Source organism: Eulemur rufifrons, chromosome 2 (genome assembly GCF_041146395.1).
Source record: "Eulemur rufifrons isolate Redbay chromosome 2, OSU_ERuf_1, whole genome shotgun sequence".
NCBI lineage: Eukaryota > Metazoa > Chordata > Mammalia > Primates > Lemuridae > Eulemur > Eulemur rufifrons.
Window position 1 is genome coordinate 55,501,894 of NC_090984.1, and position 19,551 is coordinate 55,521,444.

General features: G+C 33.7%; 1 protein-coding gene and 1 non-coding gene across 2 annotated transcripts in view; both read left to right on the forward strand.

The window, feature by feature from the left end:
• AQR (aquarius intron-binding spliceosomal factor) overlaps positions 1-19,551 on the forward strand; it is a 97,062-nt gene that overhangs the window by 67,593 nt on the left and 9,918 nt on the right. The window contains exons 26-32 of the mRNA XM_069461965.1: positions 1,778-1,987; positions 3,701-3,838; positions 9,158-9,229; positions 10,285-10,472; positions 11,345-11,516; positions 14,454-14,624; positions 18,000-18,085. Of these exons, the coding sequence (XP_069318066.1) occupies positions 1,778-1,987; positions 3,701-3,838; positions 9,158-9,229; positions 10,285-10,472; positions 11,345-11,516; positions 14,454-14,624; positions 18,000-18,085 (1,037 nt within the window). The remainder of the gene's footprint in view (positions 1-1,777; positions 1,988-3,700; positions 3,839-9,157; positions 9,230-10,284; positions 10,473-11,344; positions 11,517-14,453; positions 14,625-17,999; positions 18,086-19,551) is intronic.
• Positions 10,761-10,889, forward strand: LOC138381195 (small nucleolar RNA SNORA30/SNORA37 family). Its single transcript, XR_011233107.1, has one exon. It is a non-coding gene; the product is annotated as a small nucleolar RNA SNORA30/SNORA37 family (small nucleolar RNA).

A 19,551-nucleotide genomic window follows, 5' to 3' on the forward strand; every position in this document is an offset into this window, starting at 1 on the left:
TTCTTGTGATTCTTCTTGAAAGCTTATTTTCTTGTTGTTGAGTAGGTTAAAATAAGTGGTATTGCCAAAGCTATATTTATAAATGTTAAGAGTTTGTATTTTCTGTTATCTTTAGTTTTCTTTGCTAAATAACTTTGCTTGATGACTCATTCAGTGAAAGGCCAATGTTGCTACTTTTTAAATTTTTTCTGTTCTTTCTATTGACAAAGTTTCCAGTCTCTCTTTTTTTGATTACTGTAGAAATATAAGTAAATATTCTAGCCACCCAGTGGTAACAAAATACAACAATTAACTTTAATTATGTACATTAACTAATGAAAGAAAACATTCTTCTTTCAAATTTGCAGAAATAACTTATGTCTTAGAACTAATTTCATAGTGGGACTTTAAGTTAAAAATTCTTTTGACTTCACTTTAAAGGAGTGCTTTCACTTTTGTTAGGGTTAATTTATAAAAGGTGAAATAAAGTGAATAAAAATAAACTTTAATAGTAAGTTGAATTATTAATAATTTTATATGGATGAAGATATAATCAAATAATAAAGATTTTTATAGAACTTTGTTCAAAGGCCAGTTATGTATTTTAGATATAAATCATAAGATTGGAATTTTTAAATACATGTGAAAGAATGGGCTTATGCTCTTTATAAATGGATACACAAACCAGGTGAATCCATTCAAAATGAGCAGATTTTATGGTTTCTTATAAAGCAGGGAAGACAAGCATCATCTTACAATGTAGTCTACATTAGATTCAGACTGTTTAGAACTTTGAATAATGGAGTAAAGATCATGTTTAAAATGCATTTTGACACAAAAATCACTTGGCTCTTAGTGAAAACTATTTCTAAAAGTAGGAGAAATAATCTATAAATTGTGTAGGCTTACATAATAAATTTGGGAAAAATTAACTGGAGGCTTCACAGTGTAGATCAGCAGTTTTCAACATATAAGAATCACATTGGAAAGTTTTTCACAAGGTCAGATTCCCCAGCCCTGTTCCCAGAGATTCTCACTCAGTAGGGATGGATCAAGGAGTCGACAAAAATGTAGTTCCTCAGATATTCTGCCTAAGGACTATCCTTTGAGAAACACAGATTATAACAGAAAAAGATTTGAGAGAATTACAAAAATTGAGGTTAAGTAAGAACTAGCTGGTAGAGGCATAGCCAGCATCATACAAAGACATATTTGAGCTATATCACAAAAGTCATAAAGTGCGCTTTCAAATATTACTCAACCAGAAGTTCTTTATAAATGTTCTAAAGAGAATTGGAAAAATTATAAAGGTCTGGGAGAAGGGTTGACAGGTGCCAAATTGATTAAAAAGCTGCTGAAGCTGAACTTACCATATAGAGAGAAACTGAAATAATGAAAAAAAATGAGAAATTTCTTTGTCCAGAGAGCTTTCTTTTCTTTGCTTTTTAAAAAAAGCATTGGTAATAAACTATCTTGAATGTGCATGAAAAATCTCAAATATCTGAGGCAGAGTCTCTTGGAATGACCTTGAGATTATTTCCAGTTTCTACATTTGTTATTAAAGAGCCATTTTTCTTCAGTCACAAAGTTATTTTTATTAGAGAATGATCTATCAGTGACTTGGATAAGAAGTAGTTATATTGGGTCAAAGATTGCTTTGACCCAAAAAAAGATTTCCTTTTTTTTTTTTTTTTTTTTTACCTACCAGATCTTATTTTGATTAGATTTCTTTTTTATTTGACCATTTCAAACGTAATGATTAGCTGGCAAAGTTAACCTTGAGTCCTTTTTCCTACAGGTAATGTCTCGTTGGGAAGAGTATATCAGCAAAGTGAAAAATAAAGGGAGTACGTTGCCAGATGTTACGGAAGTCTCCACTTTCTTCCCTTTCCATGAATACTTTGCAAATGCCCCTCAACCCATTTTTAAAGGCAGATCTTATGAAGAAGACATGGAAATTGCTGAAGGATGTTTCAGGCATATTAAGAAAATCTTTACTCAGCTTGAGGTAAGGATTCTCAAGTGTTTTGAACCTTTTCTTAATGGTTTTTAGTTTAGTTTGTTTTTTTCTTAGAAGTATGGAATTTTCAAATCTTAGATTGTTACTTTTAAGTAAGATTACTGAAAACATTTATATTAATAGTTTTAATTCAAGAAATAAGTATAAATTAAGGTATGAATTGGACCCTCTTCTGGCTTTTCTGGTATAAAGGTCTTAGTATTTAAGAAAGGAATGCTTCCACCAGGAAATTCAATAATGAGTCTTTGCATTGGACTTTGAGTCTGCCACATGGCCATTCTAAGTTCCTCATGCCTCTTGATCAGTAGGCAAAAGTTGAGGTTGCTGTGCTAGCCAGGATGATTGATACTGATTATTAAAGTCAAATAAGAGTCACAGCTACACAAGGGGAACAGAGACTATGTCTGGAACCCAGGGGCCCCCTGAGATGTCTCCTAGTTTTTGTATGCTAACTTATAGGAAACATCATTGAAAAACTACAGCAGTCCTGTAAAAGGATCACATTCAGTACAGATGCCTCAGTAAGAAGGTTTAGGATTACTCCAGGTAAAAAGGACAAGGACTTTGTCTCTTTTGTCTTTGTGTTTTTTAAATATGATTATATCCCCACTTCCTAGAACAGTATCTGGGTGGATGGTAGGTACAGAATAATAAATATAAAGTATGACAATAACAAAATTCTAAAACCTGCAAAACAGTATTATGTTTATAATTATACATAGTAAAAAACACAAAGTAAAAGGATAAAAATTTGCTTAATTTATAATAGTAGCTGCCTTGGGAGGAGGTGGGGATAAGGATATACAAAATACCTTACTTGTATCTCTACTGGTTTAGTTATTTAAAAAACAAAATAAAAATGTTAAAAAGGTTTAAAGTAAGTATGGATAAAGTTTGGATTTGATAAAACTTGATACTGGATACTCTGCTTGGGCCTGTTTGCCCCTCACATCCATTTATTGCCCATCCCCTATTCTGCTCTGTGAGGGATCCTCTGCCATGGTTGATGTTCAGGCCGGTGCTTGCAGGTTTAATTTCCCAGCCTCCTATGTTAGCTGACTTCTGGCTTAGGTTAGCCAATGACGGATTTGGCAGAAGTTGAAGGGGAAAATACAGGGTATTTCTCCACCAGTTCCCTCTGCCTTGGGTTTCATCTCTTCCATGACTCCAGTTTCTGCTGGCCTGGCCAGTTGTGGTTCCAGCTTGTTTTGTGTCCCTGGTCTCTAAAGCAACACTCCTTCCATTTATCCTTTCTAGCCTAGAACAGTAGTGACTGCCTACCTCACTAATCTCTGGGTTACTTCAGAGTTGGCTTTTTAGCTCCTGGTTGGCTTTTTAGCTCCTTTGTCACCTGTGTAACCAGTTCCTTTCTTCAGTTCCCTTTGATATGAATACTTAACAGTTTCTGCTTTCCTGGAGAAACCTTGAGTAATACAGGTATAGTGGTAATTGAGATTTTATTCATATCCTTGTTTATATTGTAAATATTTTACCTTGTATAAAACCCAGTCCAAATTGTAGCTTTTATATCAACTATTATTTGAATAATAGTGAACAGAATTATGATTCATTAGGCTTGGTTTATGATATATATTTACTAATTTCCTAGAAATTAAGTCTGATTGACTGGATTGTATGGTTATATGCATAAACTATGTTTGTTTTCCTAAAATAATTTTTCACTGCTCCTTGCTCCTGTAGGAATTCAGAGCCTCTGAACTGCTTCGCAGTGGACTGGACAGATCTAAATACCTTTTGGTGAAAGAAGCCAAAATTATTGCCATGACCTGTACTCATGCTGCCTTAAAACGACATGATTTGGTCAAGTTAGGTTTCAAGGTAAAGATTTATATTTTAGTTCCTTAATGCATTATCTATTCGGCTGTTAGTTTTTTGTTTCCTTTCCTTACTTTTTTTTTTTTTTTTTTAAGATTATTTAGGCCATTTCCCTTGGAGATTGATTCACTTCTTATTGAAGTTCTCATTTATAATCATTTAAGAATGTCTCTTTTAAAAGTGGTTGGTAATATCACATGTTTATGTGATTAGTGAATGCTAAATCTAATTTTTCTAAATCTAGTTATTGGTAACATGTCCGTTAAGTAACATTATTACCATTATAAATTTGGTTGTCTGACCAAATTCTCATACTTATTAAGGTTTTATGTATACTAAGTATCACATGTTTAAAAATATCCAAACAGAACTAAAAGCTATAAAAATAGCATTTCACAATGGTTTTCACCTATTAGACGTCTGTATGCTGGCATTGTTTGTATATTAGTCATACAAGCAGTCCCAGTTATTCGTTCATTCAGTAAATGAAAAGCCTTCCACATGAGGTTATGGAATACTATTATTTAGACTGTAAAATGAGATATTAAAATGACTTCATCATATGATAAATACAGAGGGAAAGCATGATAGCCCCTTAGCCTGTGACTCATTTGCAGTGGAATGTAATGATTGAGCAGTAAGTTTGAATTTGAAAATGATTTGTGACTTTGCTAGTGATACTTACCTAAACTCTGATTTTTATACAAATTATTTAACTCCTCTGCAACTGGTTTATCTGTTGTTTAAAATAAGGTTTGTGTACTGGTTCGAATTCAAAATTAGCAGCTTCATTTGTTGTTGAAAGTAACTGACAATTTTAAAACGTTATGAGCTCACTGAAAGGTGCTAAATAAATTCAAGGTGATAGAATTGTTGTTATCTTGGATGAAAGGTTCCTCAGCTGCAAGGTAAGATAAATATGATAATTTATTAAAAGGTAGTGTGAACTTACCCAAGTAGTGTGAACTTACCCTTTTGCAAATTATTGTGAGAATTTTTCATCTAAATATTTTGTTCTTGGGACTATCATAAAATATACTTTGAATTCAATATTAAATCATATCAGTCTAATAACAAGGGGAAATAATACAGTCATAAGTAGCATTTTTGCTTTTATGTAGCTTTTCACATATATTCTAAAATATATTGCTTGAGGCTTATCAAATTTTCATTAATCATTTTCTATACTTAAATCATGCTGTATACCTAAAGGTAGTTAGCATGAGTGCTGATAGGTTTTTTTATATTTTTGATTTTGAAGTTTTATTTTTATCAAACTTAAGAGTTTTAAAAACCTTCTGGATCTACTTAACATAAAAAAGGACAGTCTCTACTCCCCTGATCTTCCCCAGTTATCCAGTCCTTCAACTCTTTTAGTATTTCTTCTGTCCTTTTCCTCTGTACCAGTAACGAATGGTAAATTTCCATTTTAGACATTGTCTTTTAGGCAATGACTCTGCCATTTTCAAAGACGCACACAAACACACACGCGCACACGCACACGCACATGCACCTGCACGCATACACTTTGCCTTCCTTAGTACTCCCAATGTAGCTATATCATAATTTTGGATTGCATCAGTATTGGTTGTTTACATTATTATTAACATGTAAACACTTTCACATTCAAGCAGGGACGTATACTATGGTTACTTTTCCTTTCATGCATAATTTTTTGTTTTCTCTGGAATTACTGTCATGTTTTTATTGTTGTTTTTGTTTGCTTAGTTTTCTGTTTTACCACCAGTTCAAGCCAAATCTCTCCTTAGTTTTAAATCTCTTCTTGGTATAAAGACATCACATACATGTTCTTAGATACCTCTCTCCTGGATTCTCCTGACCTATTAAAATATTTCAGTTCAGATTGCATCCATTGTAAGCCTTTGCCTTTTTCGTAACTCAGATTCTCTGTTTCCTGCATTGCATGTCTTTTTCTTCTTTACTTTAGTGGAGCACCTCTTCCAATATCTTTCATGTGAAAGGATGGATAAGAAGTAATATATTTAAGACTTTCCACGTCTAAAGAACATCTTTGGTTAACCCTCACATTTGATTAGCATGGCTAAGTATAGATTTCTGGATTGGAAATAATTTTCCTTCAGAATCTTGAGGAATTGTTCCACTTTTCTCTAGCTTGCAGTGTGGCTATTGAGAAGCCCAAAGCCATTTTAATTTTTTGTTTTATTTCACTTTTTTCTTCTTTCGGGAAGTTTTACAATCCTCTCTTTGTCCCTAGAGTTCTGAAATTTCACAGTGGTGTGTCTTGGGGAAGCAGAGGAGGAAGTAAGATCTGTTTTGACTCTTATTTCCTGGCTCCCATGTATATAGACTTTGACATAATTCCCATTTTCTGTAAGGTACTCCTTTCTGATCCCACCATCTTAACTCTGCCTGTTTCTTCCAAGTCCCCAAATCCTCTTCAGACACTCTGTCCTCTATTGGGAGTGAGAGAGAAGGGACATTCATTTGGTTCCCTGAAGTGGGGAAGTCTTACTGCTTCTTTAAAGCAATCCTATATCATGTCCAGTGTTATTTTAGGGAGTTCCCAGAGGTAGTAGCAATCATTATGTGTTCAGTTCATCACCTTTTAGCAGAAGTCTGTCACTTTTGTTTGAATTTCTATATTGTTAAATTCCAATTTATTTCTAACACAAAGTTAAATATTAGTTCTGATTTGCATATCTGTTTTCCAAGATTAAAAATATGATTTTGATCATCTTAAACCCATTTTGAGTTGTAGAAATTGTAGAAAGAAATGTATCAGAAAAATAATCAAAACAACAATAATAGGTATCCTTTGTTGATATCACCTATATACCTAGTCCTGTGTACACTAGGCTCTTTATAATAATTTATTTCTTTTCTTTGCAACTAGATTTTCATATATGATATCATCTCCATTTTATAGCTGAGAAAGTATGACTCAAGAGAGATGATAGAGTCACAGTCAGTTATAGAAGTAGGATTAAAACATGGTTTTCTAAAAATCCAAAGTCTGCTGTGCTCTTCCCCTAAATCACCCTGACTTTATCCCAGTAGCTATATTCCACTAAAGAATCACAGAGCTGTGGTAACAGAGGGTACAGAATTTAGGAATCTCTAAAAGGTTACAGTGAACCAGCTCCTAGCCTGGTCCCTAGCATGGAGCATCAAGTGCCAACCCAGCATTTAGCATCTTAGTAGGGATTAGTAAGGGTTAAAAGAATGAATGATCTAGCAATGGAATACTTGGAAGAACTAGCTAAAGTGCTGATAATTTTGCTTTGGAATTAAAATCTCCTTTTTAAAAAGCAAAATCTATAAATATGTTTTTATAAGTTAAATTGCATTGGATTTTCGAGTTGTTTTTCAGAAAGCAGACCGTTTAATCTGTCTTCTTTTGAGCTGCTCCTATGTTTTGCATGTAGTATATATTATCCTGAGAGTCCATACAGGGACTTCTTAGAAAATATGACTCTTTGAACTCCTCTTCAGCTCCCACTAAAATGACCTAATCATTATAAGAGAGAAATTCAACATCATATAGAGCTAGAGCAGAGACCCATCTACATGCCTAAACCTTCAGATAGTTTCAATAACAAACAGCGTAGTTAATGTCCAGTGGAATCCAGCCCAGCTACCAGTCCTGGACAAATACGGATACAGCCATCTTTTGGTAAACACAAGTAGCATAGGAATTACAGGCTATAGTCTACAACCATACCACCCTCAATGTGCCTGATTTCATCTGATCTCAGAAGCGAAGCAGGGTTGGGCCTGGTTAGTACTTGGGTGGGAGAAATTACAGGATATATAAACAATTAGTTTAGAAGAGGAGAGTTAAGCATTTAAAGTAAATATGCTTCTCCTACCCTCTGTTTCTCTAGAAAATAAAATAAGGAGAGAAAACTTTAAAAACAAAAAACAAAGGAACTTTAATGTGCACTTGGTGAGATTTATGAAGAAGATTTACTGTACCAATAAAACAAGAAATAGAATGTTATACTAAGTAGCAATCAGAATTAGAAGTAAAAAGAAAAGATAAAGCATGTTGAAAACAGATCTAGAAGAGAATTGGGCAGATAGAAGAGCAGTAATTATCAAGGAAAGAATGAAATTCCCTTATGTTTGAGAAAGACTTCATTTTTCATCGTGTAGTACCTAATGTTACTGGGCTGGGGAGAGGATACAAGCATTAAGTAAATATGAAGATAGAATTACAAAAGGAAAAAAGTGACAGATAAAGTAGGAAAGTCAGGTACCAAATTGAATATAAGCCCTTGTTAATACATCCCTACAGGCCATGTTAAGGGATTTTTTTTCCCCTAAGACTATGGGATACCAGTGAAGGGGTTGAAACCAGCAGGTGACATGATCCCTATGACTGTTGTATCTGTGGCCTAGAGTCATCAAGACAGGAAAAGGAGGAACTACTAGGGAGACTGCTGGCAATAGTCATAGTGGTGGCTTGGACTTTTAGAGTGGTATAGTGCTGGTAGAAATGGAGAAAAGTGAGTAGACTTGAGGAAGTTTTGAAGGTAAACTTGACATGTTTTGGTGATGGATTGAATGCCCAGGGATGAGACAGAGGTGGATTGATGTGATGGGTAGGATCCATAAGGAAAAAAATTACCTCCAAATACTACCCAGGGTGAAAGTACCAATGGGAATGACCTCATGTATAATTATAAATTGTTGCTGATACAGAATTTTTTTTTTTTTTTTTTTTTGATACAAAGTCTCGCTTTGTTGCCCAGGCTAGAGTGAGTGCCGTGGCGTCAGCCTAGCTCACAGCAACCTCAAACTCCTGGGGCTTAAGCGATCCTACTGCCTCAGCCTCTGGAGTAGCTGGGACTACAGGCATGCACCACCATGCCTGGCTAATTTTTTTTCTATATATATTTTTAGTTGGCCAGATAATTCCTTTCTATTTTTAGTAGAGACGGGGGCTCACTCTTGCTCAGGTTGGTCTCAAACTCCTGACCTCAAGCGATCCACCCGCCTCGGCCTCCCAGAGTGCTAGGATTACAGGCGTGAGCCACTGCGCCCGGCTTGCTGATACAGAATTTAAAGAACTAAATCGATATTGCAATCCAAGAAATGATACATAAGATCGCCTCAATGTAGAGTAGTATATTTAGAGGGCTTTCCTGAGGATTAAAGACTTGAATTGGAGATCCATTTAATGATAAATGAGATCGTGAACTTCCTGTTTGAACAATTTATATGTTGTTATTTTTAATCTGAAATTATTTGGGGGTTTAGGGGGATGGTTGTTATGGTTGTAGTGGTAGTCATTTGGCTTTTAAGCTGTGTTTTTGACAACCTTCTGCTTTTTCTCAGTATGACAACATTTTAATGGAAGAGGCTGCTCAGATTCTGGAGATAGAAACTTTTATACCTCTTCTTCTACAGGTAAGAAATTAAGATCTAGACAAAGAAAATAGAGTTTTAAGAATTTGGAGGGAAAGCTATACTGTTTGGGGTTGCTGATTGCCACAATTATATATTTTCCTTAACTTCATTATGTTTGGTGTTCTATTTTAAGCCTACAAACTTCTTTTCATCTACTCACTTATTGTTTCTAGGAGTACTATTTAAAACTTCATAGTTTATTTCCATAAAGTAGTTTTGAAAAGACTTAGTCATTTTAATCAATAAAATGACGTGGTTATGCAGTTTGGAGGGAAGATAAGCTGTTTCTTCATTTCTTTTGCTATAATTGTTTCTAGAATTGTTTTTAATGTTCACTGAGTACATTGCTTTTCTTTATGCCTAAGTTTTTAGCTAAATGATGATATTTAAGAATGTTTCTTACTGTACAATATTCTTTACTATTGAAGCATTAAAAACAAAATGTGGAATTCCCAATTAAGAATAAAGACTGCTCTAATACACAGATAAATTGAGTTCCAAAAGTTGTTTTATAAACCAAATTATTTGCAACTTGGAATATGTTTTATCAAGATATATTTTAAGGAACAAGGAGTCACGTAGAATAGGAAATTGAAGAGTAGTATAGGAAATTAAAGAAGCTACAATTTTTACTGCCTTGGGTTCAGAACTGGTCCTCAGCATAATTGTGAAACAAGGTGTTTACTTTGCATTTTTCTATTTCTTTTCTTGGGCTTCTGTTGCCTTCTGTGTACTCTCTGCCTGGTGCTGACCTCAGCCTTCCAGACGTCTTTAGATTACTCTGCCTGTTAGAGTAAAGTAATTCCATGCTTGACTTCCCGATCCCTCTACCCTCCCTCACCCACTATCAACCAAGAGCAATGAAATCCATACTTGATGCATGAGTTGTTCTATAAATTTGGCAGACTCTTCTGTGTGGAAGTGGTAAAGATTGAGAATCTGTAAGCTAAGGAGGCCATTTGATGAAGAGTGAGTCTTTTGTGTAGTAAGTTGGAGACTAACAGGATAATATATTGATTAGAGTATTTTGCCATTTCCTCACTTTTCATTTCTAGAATCCTCAGGATGGATTTAGCCGACTGAAACGATGGATTATGATTGGTGATCATCACCAGTTACCTCCAGTCATTAAGAACATGGCCTTTCAGAAGTACTCAAACATGGAGCAGTCTCTCTTCACTCGCTTTGTCCGTGTTGGAGTTCCTACTGTGGATCTTGATGCTCAAGGGAGAGCCAGAGCAAGGTAAAGGAGACAGAAAGAAAATCACTCCTATTTAAGGACATTAGTTCCATGATCAAAGTATTTGTAAACATCTTATATGTAGACTTTAGCATTCCCTGCTGTCCTGGAACTTGCCATCTATAAATCTGAAAGTACCTTTATTGCTTTCTGCATGAGATATGAATTGACCAAATAAATAATTTCCTTCATTTTAGTCATTGAGGTTAATTTAAGTGACTTATAATCTAAAGGCTTCTTTTCACTGTCCTTTGCCCTTTCTTCATGTCCCCAAAAGATATAGTTAATATACTAGCACTTTCACAGGTCCTCCCCAAGGTAGTGGGGCCAGGATTTGGTAGCTGGTGCTGAGAGAAAACCCTTGATTGCATCCTTGCCCTGGGACTGTACCAGTGGCAACTGTCACTCAGTGGTACAGAGACCATTCTGTGACATCTCCCTCAACTTTCTGCCTTTCTCCTGTTACTCTAACCTTAGTTTCTCTTTCTCCCTTTTTATCTTTTGCCATACAGAATAAAGAAAAGATTAAAAAAAAAAAAGGGTATAGGGTACAAGCCCCATCTCATAGTTACTCCTAAATTGTTCTCAATTTACAGAGTCTTCTAATAATTTTTTAATTTAAGGAATTAAAGATAGCATTTACTTGGAAAGCATAGTAGAGCTATCATTTTTATAATATCTTCAGTCTTCTGACCCTTGGTTAATTGAAGTAGGGAGGATAAGGTTGAAAAAGCATTATGGCTTAAAATGTGAGCAAAAATGAGTCACATGAAAGTTAAAAGGAGGCACAGTTCCTTAGAAACCTCCTGATGTATATTAAAAGGGATTTCACATCACTAATACTTCCTGTTTGGGGGGGATTTGTCTTTGGAAAGCTTGTGCAATCTCTACAACTGGCGATACAAGAATCTAGGAAACCTGCCCCACGTGCAGCTCTTGCCAGAGTTTAGTACAGCAAATGCTGGCTTGCTGTATGACTTCCAGCTCATCAATGTTGAAGATTTTCAGGGAGTAGGAGAGTCTGAACCTAATCCTTACTTTTATCAGGTAAGAGAAAACATGAAGTTTATTTTGCATTTGTCTGACTGAAGTAATACCTAAATCAATGACATTGAACCATTTGGCTAACCCTTGAAAAAAAGGAAAGTTAGAACCCCAACTTATGCGCAACACACACACAAAAATCAATTTCAGATGGATTGAAGATACATACACTAAAGAAAAGAAACTTACCGTAAATATACTAGAAACTACTAGAAGAAAATATTGATGAATATATAGTGTTGAGATGAGAAAGGTCTTCCTAAGTTTGTTACCAAAGCAGAAATCATAAAGAAAAATATTGATTGATTTGAGAGAAAATTTATTTTCAATACTTAACAAACAATAAGTTGAATTCTGAATATATATATGTAGAACTCCTATAAATTACTTTTTAGAAAAATCAATACCCCAACACAAAAATGCAATAAGGATAAGAATATGCAGTTCACACACACAAAAAGATTTATAACAAGCATAAATTACTGGATCATATTTTCACCTCTTTGAATACTCAGTGTTATGGTAGGTTTGGGGAAATTCTGTATTCATACAATGTTAGTAGGAAAATAATTTAGGGGACATATTGTTAGTATGTATCAAAAGCAATGTTCTCACTTCTAGGAATTTATCTTAAAAAAATAAAATTGGATGAGTTTGCAAAAACATATATGCTTAAATGTTCATGACTGCAAATTATTTTTGAAATGAGAAACAACCTAAATATCTATCAGTAGGAATCAATTATACTATTAGCTATTCCATATAAGAGAAATACTGAATAGCTACTAAGAAGGATAATATTATAAGTGTTTACTAACAGGAAAAATGTTTATGCTATATTAAATTTAAAAAAGCAGGTGGCAAAGTATATCTATAGTGCCTCATTTTATTTTTAACAGGGAACAGCAAAACATGAATATAGAAATATGTACAGATAATCTATATAAAAAGATCTGGCAGCACATACATCAAAAGATAGCATTCTTTGAGTGGTAGCATTTAGGGTTATTTAAAAATTTTTCCCCTTTTCTTTACAGCAGAATGTCTAATATATTTTGTTAACTAAATCAGAGATCTGGAATTATTCGTGAAAAAGCATCCTGTATCACTGGCCTCAATGTATATGTGTAGATGTAACTCCTAAAGATCTTATTTTCCTTTCAAGTATTTGGTTATATTAAATCAAGTTATTCTGTTTGTAGCTGTACTCATAGCCTGAGAACAGATGTGACCTTTAAATTATAACTTTAAAATTATTAGCACCTAATTTGAATAAGTGATGTATTTCCTAAAAGCCACTTTAGAAAGTGACTTAAGTATTCTATCAGTATTCTACTGATGTTTTCATTACATTATGGTTTCTGGGATTTCTCTTTTGAGTAATTTCACTACTTAAGCTGTACCATAGTACTGATCTGAAACATTATTATCCAGATTGGGTATCTCTTTTCTTATCATTAAGCCTAACTCTGGATAAGTTTTCAATATTTCAAGAAATAAATTTTCAGATGATGATTTGCCACTTTCAAATATATTTCTGAAGAGTTGAAAACATCCCCCAAAATAAGAGTACTGTACATTTAAGTGATAACATGTAAAGATTTAGTGTCTGAGAGGGGGAGGATGGATGGATGGATAAATGAATAAAGGTCACTAATTTCAAGGGGACTTGACTTATTTGGAATGAGTTCTCAAGTGTTTGTGACAATATAATTCACATTGTTTTATTGTTAATGCTTTATGTCTGACCTTTGGGCAACGTGCCAAATTGGGGAGTATTCATTTTTTACATGAATAGAGAAATGGGTTTTATTTGTTGAGGGTTTATTGCACCAGTCTTGCCAAAAATATACCTCTTGAAAACTGAATTTTAGCCCTAGTTTTTATTATGTCCATTCCCACAATTCCCAGTTTGTTTTTTTATCTATATTAGAGTTGATGCTTAGATAAATATAGTTTGCTACCAGTATAGAAAATGAAAAGATTTACATAGTCATGAGGCTTCTTTTCCCTCCAATCTTCCTAAGAACTAGAATATTTAAATGAAAGAGTTAACTCAGGCTGTGTGAGTATCACGGAGAACCAGAATATAAATGATATATCATAAGGTCTTCCAGTAATTTTTCTATTGCCTTTGCATGCAATCCAGCTTCATATTTTTGTTTTTTGATTTTTGTGTTTTATTTATGGTCTCACTTTACTTTTTTCTTTCATCTAGCACTTTGAATTTAGCTTTGTATGTGATTCCTCACTTTCATTGTAATATTCTTTTTCCTACCAGGCCTAGGCCAATGATTCCTCACTTTTAGTTCAATTATGCCTTAGTCTTAAGCTCCTTCCCACCGGTCTTTCGCCAGTCTCTAACGTAGCAGTAAGCCAGACTGACTTGAGTCCACATCCTCTTCCCACCTAATGTGGTCTAGTAGAGGTGGCAATCATCAGTAAGAGAACAAAAACAAAACACAAAAAAATTAAGAAACATGAGGAAGAAGGAAAAGCATTGTGCAAAACTTGAGCATCAACTATAATACTACCAGTTGTGTGCAGTTTGACTGGATTTTGTACAGGCTTCCTAGACAGTTACTTTGTTCCATTATGTTAATTTTTTTCATAACTACAGTTGCATTATACTGTATAGAATATTAATCTATATTGTGATTATTGTGGCCCCAGGAATATTAAGCCTTTAAGTTGATAACTTTTATTTTATGATTGTTCAGGTATTGTAAATATATTACAAATGTTAAAGTTTTTATTCATCATTATTAACCTAAGATAAGGTTACCTCTGTTTTGTGAAAAGTGTTCACTTATCCAAGTTATTAACTCTATACTTCTTGTGGTGTGCTAAGTGAACAAATGGTACTAGATAAGCTATTTTTCTCTTTAAAATTGACACAAAAGGAAATAAATGTTCAACCTGATTGTGTTTGCATTACAGAATCTTGGAGAGGCAGAATATGTAGTAGCACTTTTTATGTACATGTGTTTACTTGGTTACCCGGCTGATAGGATCAGTATTCTGACAACATATAATGGCCAAAAGCATCTTATTCGTGACATCATCAATAGACGATGTGGGAACAATCCATTGATTGGAAGACCAAATAAGGTAATTTTGTGAATGTAGTATGTTCTGTTATTCATCATTTTGGCAAGATGGAAAGGTTTGTATTTATTGTGAGATATTTATATTGTTCCACTTTGTGTCTTTGGTATCTCCTTTTAAGATATTTGAGAAAATGAAATAAGAGGAACTATAAATAATTATCTGGCAGTCCTATCTGCTAATTTTACTGGTTTTCTGTGAATTTCTATCTCATATCTCAACTACTACATTAAAGATTTTTTTTGATAGTAATCAGAAATAAAAGTTTCTAAAAACTTTTTGTTGCTAAAATAATAGATAAAAAATTATATAATAATTATGTACTGTTATAGTAGAAATATGTTTATACCAAACAGGTATAATTTAGACTGCTTTTTATTATATTGATAGGATGCTGTCTTGGTGACAAGGAAAGATTGTAAAGTGTATTCAGACCTTAGGGGATTTTTAAAAAATATTTTTTATGTAATAAAAAGTGGTACATATCAAATTAAAATGATGCTTGATTCTATTAATAGTTGAATAAATTAGAAAATAACAAAATAAATATAATATTACTAATGATAAATTTAGGACTTTAGTTGTGAACATGGCTGTGTGAAAGCTCTATGACCTTTTTTTTGTAAATCGTCCAAAAGTAACAGAGGAAAATCTGAGGAAGAGGGGACAAACTCCATTTTTAGTGAGATGATACAGATCAGGTAACTAAGATCAGGAAGAAAATATGGGAGAAAGAATTTAGGGGACTAGTCTTGAAAGTGCCAGCAAAAACACTTTCTGAAGATGAGAGGCAAACCCTGAGTATAAGAGCCACATCCCTGTTATTCAATAATAGATGCAAGAATTGGGGTGAGCAAAAGCCTTACTACTCCCAGATTGGTTCAGAGGAGCCTAGTGGTGAGCTATATTTGCAAAAAGTAGACTATCTCAACAGTAGCAGAAAAGAAGAGGGCATTTGTTGTGAAAACCATCCAGCCGTTAGAGAATAGCCTTGCTTACCCCACCTCAACCTTTTGCTTATAGCTAATCTAAGAAACTTACTTATTCAGTGATGAATAGTAAAAAGGAAACTAGCACAGCTTCAATTTATAGGAAAAAATGAGGAAAAGAGCATCAAAATATAGACAAGATACATGCTTCAGAAAGTATGTTGGCCTAGAACAAATGAAAATTTCCAGTGTACATTTTGCTATAAATTTAAAAATATTTAATGAAGTAGCCATTTCTATGAGGAAAAGCTACAGAGCAGAGAAATGCAAGAACTCAGAAAGAGATAAAAAGTGAGTTAGAAGAAAATAAAATCATAGGAACAGTACAGGAAAGAATAGACACAGCAGAATACGCCATAAGGCACGTAGGGAGTAAAAACGAGAAACTAGTCACTTTGAAACAGAGAGTTTCGCAGTAGAAGGACCTCAGTATCTGAATCCTTTTATTTATAAGTAACAGAAAAACTTAAATAATAAGGAAAGTTAATATCTCTCATAACAGGAAGGTGGATGTGGTAGTTTCAAGGTTGTATTACAGGGTGGCTCAGTGATACAAAGGAGCAGGGTCTTTTTCATCCTTCTGCCCTGCTGGTATCATTATGTGGGCCAAGGTCTCATACAAGTTCTCCACGTAGTCAGGATGGCAACAGAACTTCCAGGTATAACATCCGCATGTAACAACAAAGGAGTTATATCTAGAATATATGAACTCCTATGAAAGTCATTATTAAATAAAACAACCCAATACAAAATGGGCAAAAGATTGAACAGACACTTCACACAAGATCTACAAGTGACCAATAAGACATTAAAAAATGCTTATCATCGTTAGTTGTCAGGGAAATATATATAAATTAAAACTACAGTGATATACCACTGCACACCCCTGAAAGAATGGGTAAAATGGCAAAGATTGACATAATAAGTGTTGGCAAGGATATGGGGCCACTGGAACTCTGGAACTGGAACATTACTGGCAGATGGGTAAAGTGGTATAGCAATTTTGGAAGACAGTTTGACAGTTTCTTATAAAGTTAAGCATACATACCATACAGCTCAGCAATTTCACTCCTAGGTATTTGTTCAAGAGCAGTGAAAACATATGTCCACAAAAATATTAGTACCTGAATATTCATTGCAGCTTTATTTAAAATAGCCCCAAACTAGAAACATCGCCAATGTCCATGAACAGGTAAATGGATTAACAAATTGTGGTATATTCATTCAGTGGAAGACTACTCAAAGTAAAAAGGTATGAACTTCTAGTGTACAGAGCACCTGTATAAATCTCAGAAACATAATGCTGAGTGAAAGAAACCAGACACAAAAGAGTGCAGACTTTACGATTTTATTTTTGTGGAATTCTAGAACTGGTAAAAAAATAATCTATATAAAGTGACAGAAAGTAGATCAGTGGTTGTCTGGAGCTAGGGGGTACAGATTTACTACAGTGGGGCCTGAGGTGATGGAAATTTTTATTGTGGTGGTAGTTAAATCAGAATATATATTGTCAAAATTCATGAAATTGTACACTTAAAGTGAACACATTTTATTGTATATAAATTATACCTCTGTGAAGTTGACTTAAAAAGAAGTGTGTTGCAAATTTCCTAAAGCTAGAGGAACCATAAATTATGGTTTGTGCAGGGTGAGCAATAAATTTTTTTCTTGAATTGATGGAAAAAAGATAAATGGAGCTGGACATGGTGGCTCAGGCCTGTAATCCCAGCACTTTGGGAGACTGAGGCAGGAAGACCACTTTAGGCCAGGAGTTTGAGATTAGCCTGGGCAACATAGCAAGACCCTGTCTCTACAAAAAATAAATTAAAGAAAAAAAGAAAGCTAAATGCCTGAGTCCAGTATTAATGACTGAAGCCTTTCTGAACTTTCTTATTTGTACATGTATTTTCAAATTGAACAAAAAGTACTGTGAAGATTTTTTTTTCATTTGACAGAGGAATACTGTGGACAAATACTAGAGATATGTTAAATAATAAAAGAGCAAACTAAGTTATATTGCTGGACATTGAACTGGGCTACTGGTTAAATAAGCTTGACATAGTCCCTGGTTTCACAGAATTTGGCAGTCTAGTTCAGGGCAGGAGGGGGAAGACTATTAATTCCAAAAATAGTTATTTAGTTATCAGCAAAGGTAAAAACAAATGCTGTAAGTGTGAATAACATAAACACATAGCTTAATCTGGTTACTGTGGTTTATTTAATAGTATTTATTAACTTGTTCTGGGAATTCCGAGCCCATGATTGTATTTCTTTTGGGATTGATTATTTTAAGGGTAAGATGTGCTGCTAGCACATTAGTTGCAGGATCTCTAAAGTCTTTTCATTGTGTTTTTGAAAATATACCACAATTCCCATTTTTTCTTCCTAGGTGACAACTGTTGATAGATTCCAAGGCCAACAGAATGATTATATTCTTCTTTCTCTAGTACGAACCAGGGCAGTGGGCCACCTAAGGTATGTAGGAAAAAACTTTCATAATATTATTGAACTTTACTGTTTCCAGTTTTGAACTTTTGTGGCTAAGTAGTTCTAAATATTTTTAAGTTTAAATTATAATTAAAATTGAAATGATAAAAATAAATTATAATTAATTGTTATGACAACTTCTGGTGCTTTTTGTTGGAATGTAGCATTACTGATTCCTTATATAGTTAACTGTTGCCACTGCCACAGAATTTTTTTACTCTTAAATGTTTTAGTAATTTTAACATTTTAACTCTTCAGTAACATTCAGAGCATTTTATTATAAAATATTAATCCATTTTATATTTGTTGGAAACTTGATATCAGAAATTAAAGGAGGTAAAGTGGTAAAAAGTCTCTTCAGAATAAATTTCATTCCATAAGATTTCTGACTTTTTTTCCTACACACATCTTTTAGCTTAAGTGTTAGAGGATAAAGAAGCCATTTGTTCTCCTAGGATTAAGAATTGTCAAAACAAACAATAATCTATTTTTATCATTTATTGTGATGTATTTATGTGCTAGGGATTTATGGGAATAATATCTTCTTAATACAAAGCAGCCATTTATTTTTATATAAACTTTCATCTCAAATGACTTACTAGCAAAACTATAAGGAGAGTTTATTTTATTATTTTATTGGGTGGATATAAAAAGAAAATTCTCCAGCCTCTCACAATGTTGTCATTAAGTCAAGATTTATTTGGAGCTTAACCCAGTGATCAGATTCCATTAGACTGGTAACTTTTACATAAGAGTAAGCAAAAATGTAATGTTTTAAGAAATTTATTCAAGATAGGAGCATCCTAAAATAGTTTATTTTTACTTGTTTATTTAAGTGTCAAGCAAATATTTGGAGACTTAACTTTTCTAAAAAGGACAAGTTCCTTTTCCTTGTTGAGATTTATAACTGGCATCTGAATGGGCTATCATTATGGTTTACATAATTAAAATGTCAAAAACTTACAGTAAGAATATATGATACTGCTTCCTTTCCACTGTGCCTTTATTCTTACCCTGTGGTACTTTACTGTGTCTTTTTCAAATTCCAGTGACTTTAGTTCTGTGCTGTTCTTTGCCTAATATTTCTGGAAACCTAAAAAAAAAAACCATTTTGATGATAAAATGCTTATAAATGAAAGATTAAGAGAAAACTTGATTTTGGTATTATCTTGCATGTCAAAATTTTCTGAGCAAAAATACCTTTATCCAAATAAATTTTTTGTATTGGCCAAAAGTTCCTTTAGAAAGTCCAACTTCTTCATTGGGGTGGGGAGTGAGTGGTGGTGTTGGTATTAGTGCATAGAGGGCATAATAAGTAGGAAAACATTTGTGCCTCAGGAGACCAAGAAACCTACTTCCTGTCATATTTCATTTTTCATTAATAGCTTTATTGAAATATAGTTGACATACCATGCAGTTCACCTATTTTAAGTGTATAATTCAGTGGTTTTTAG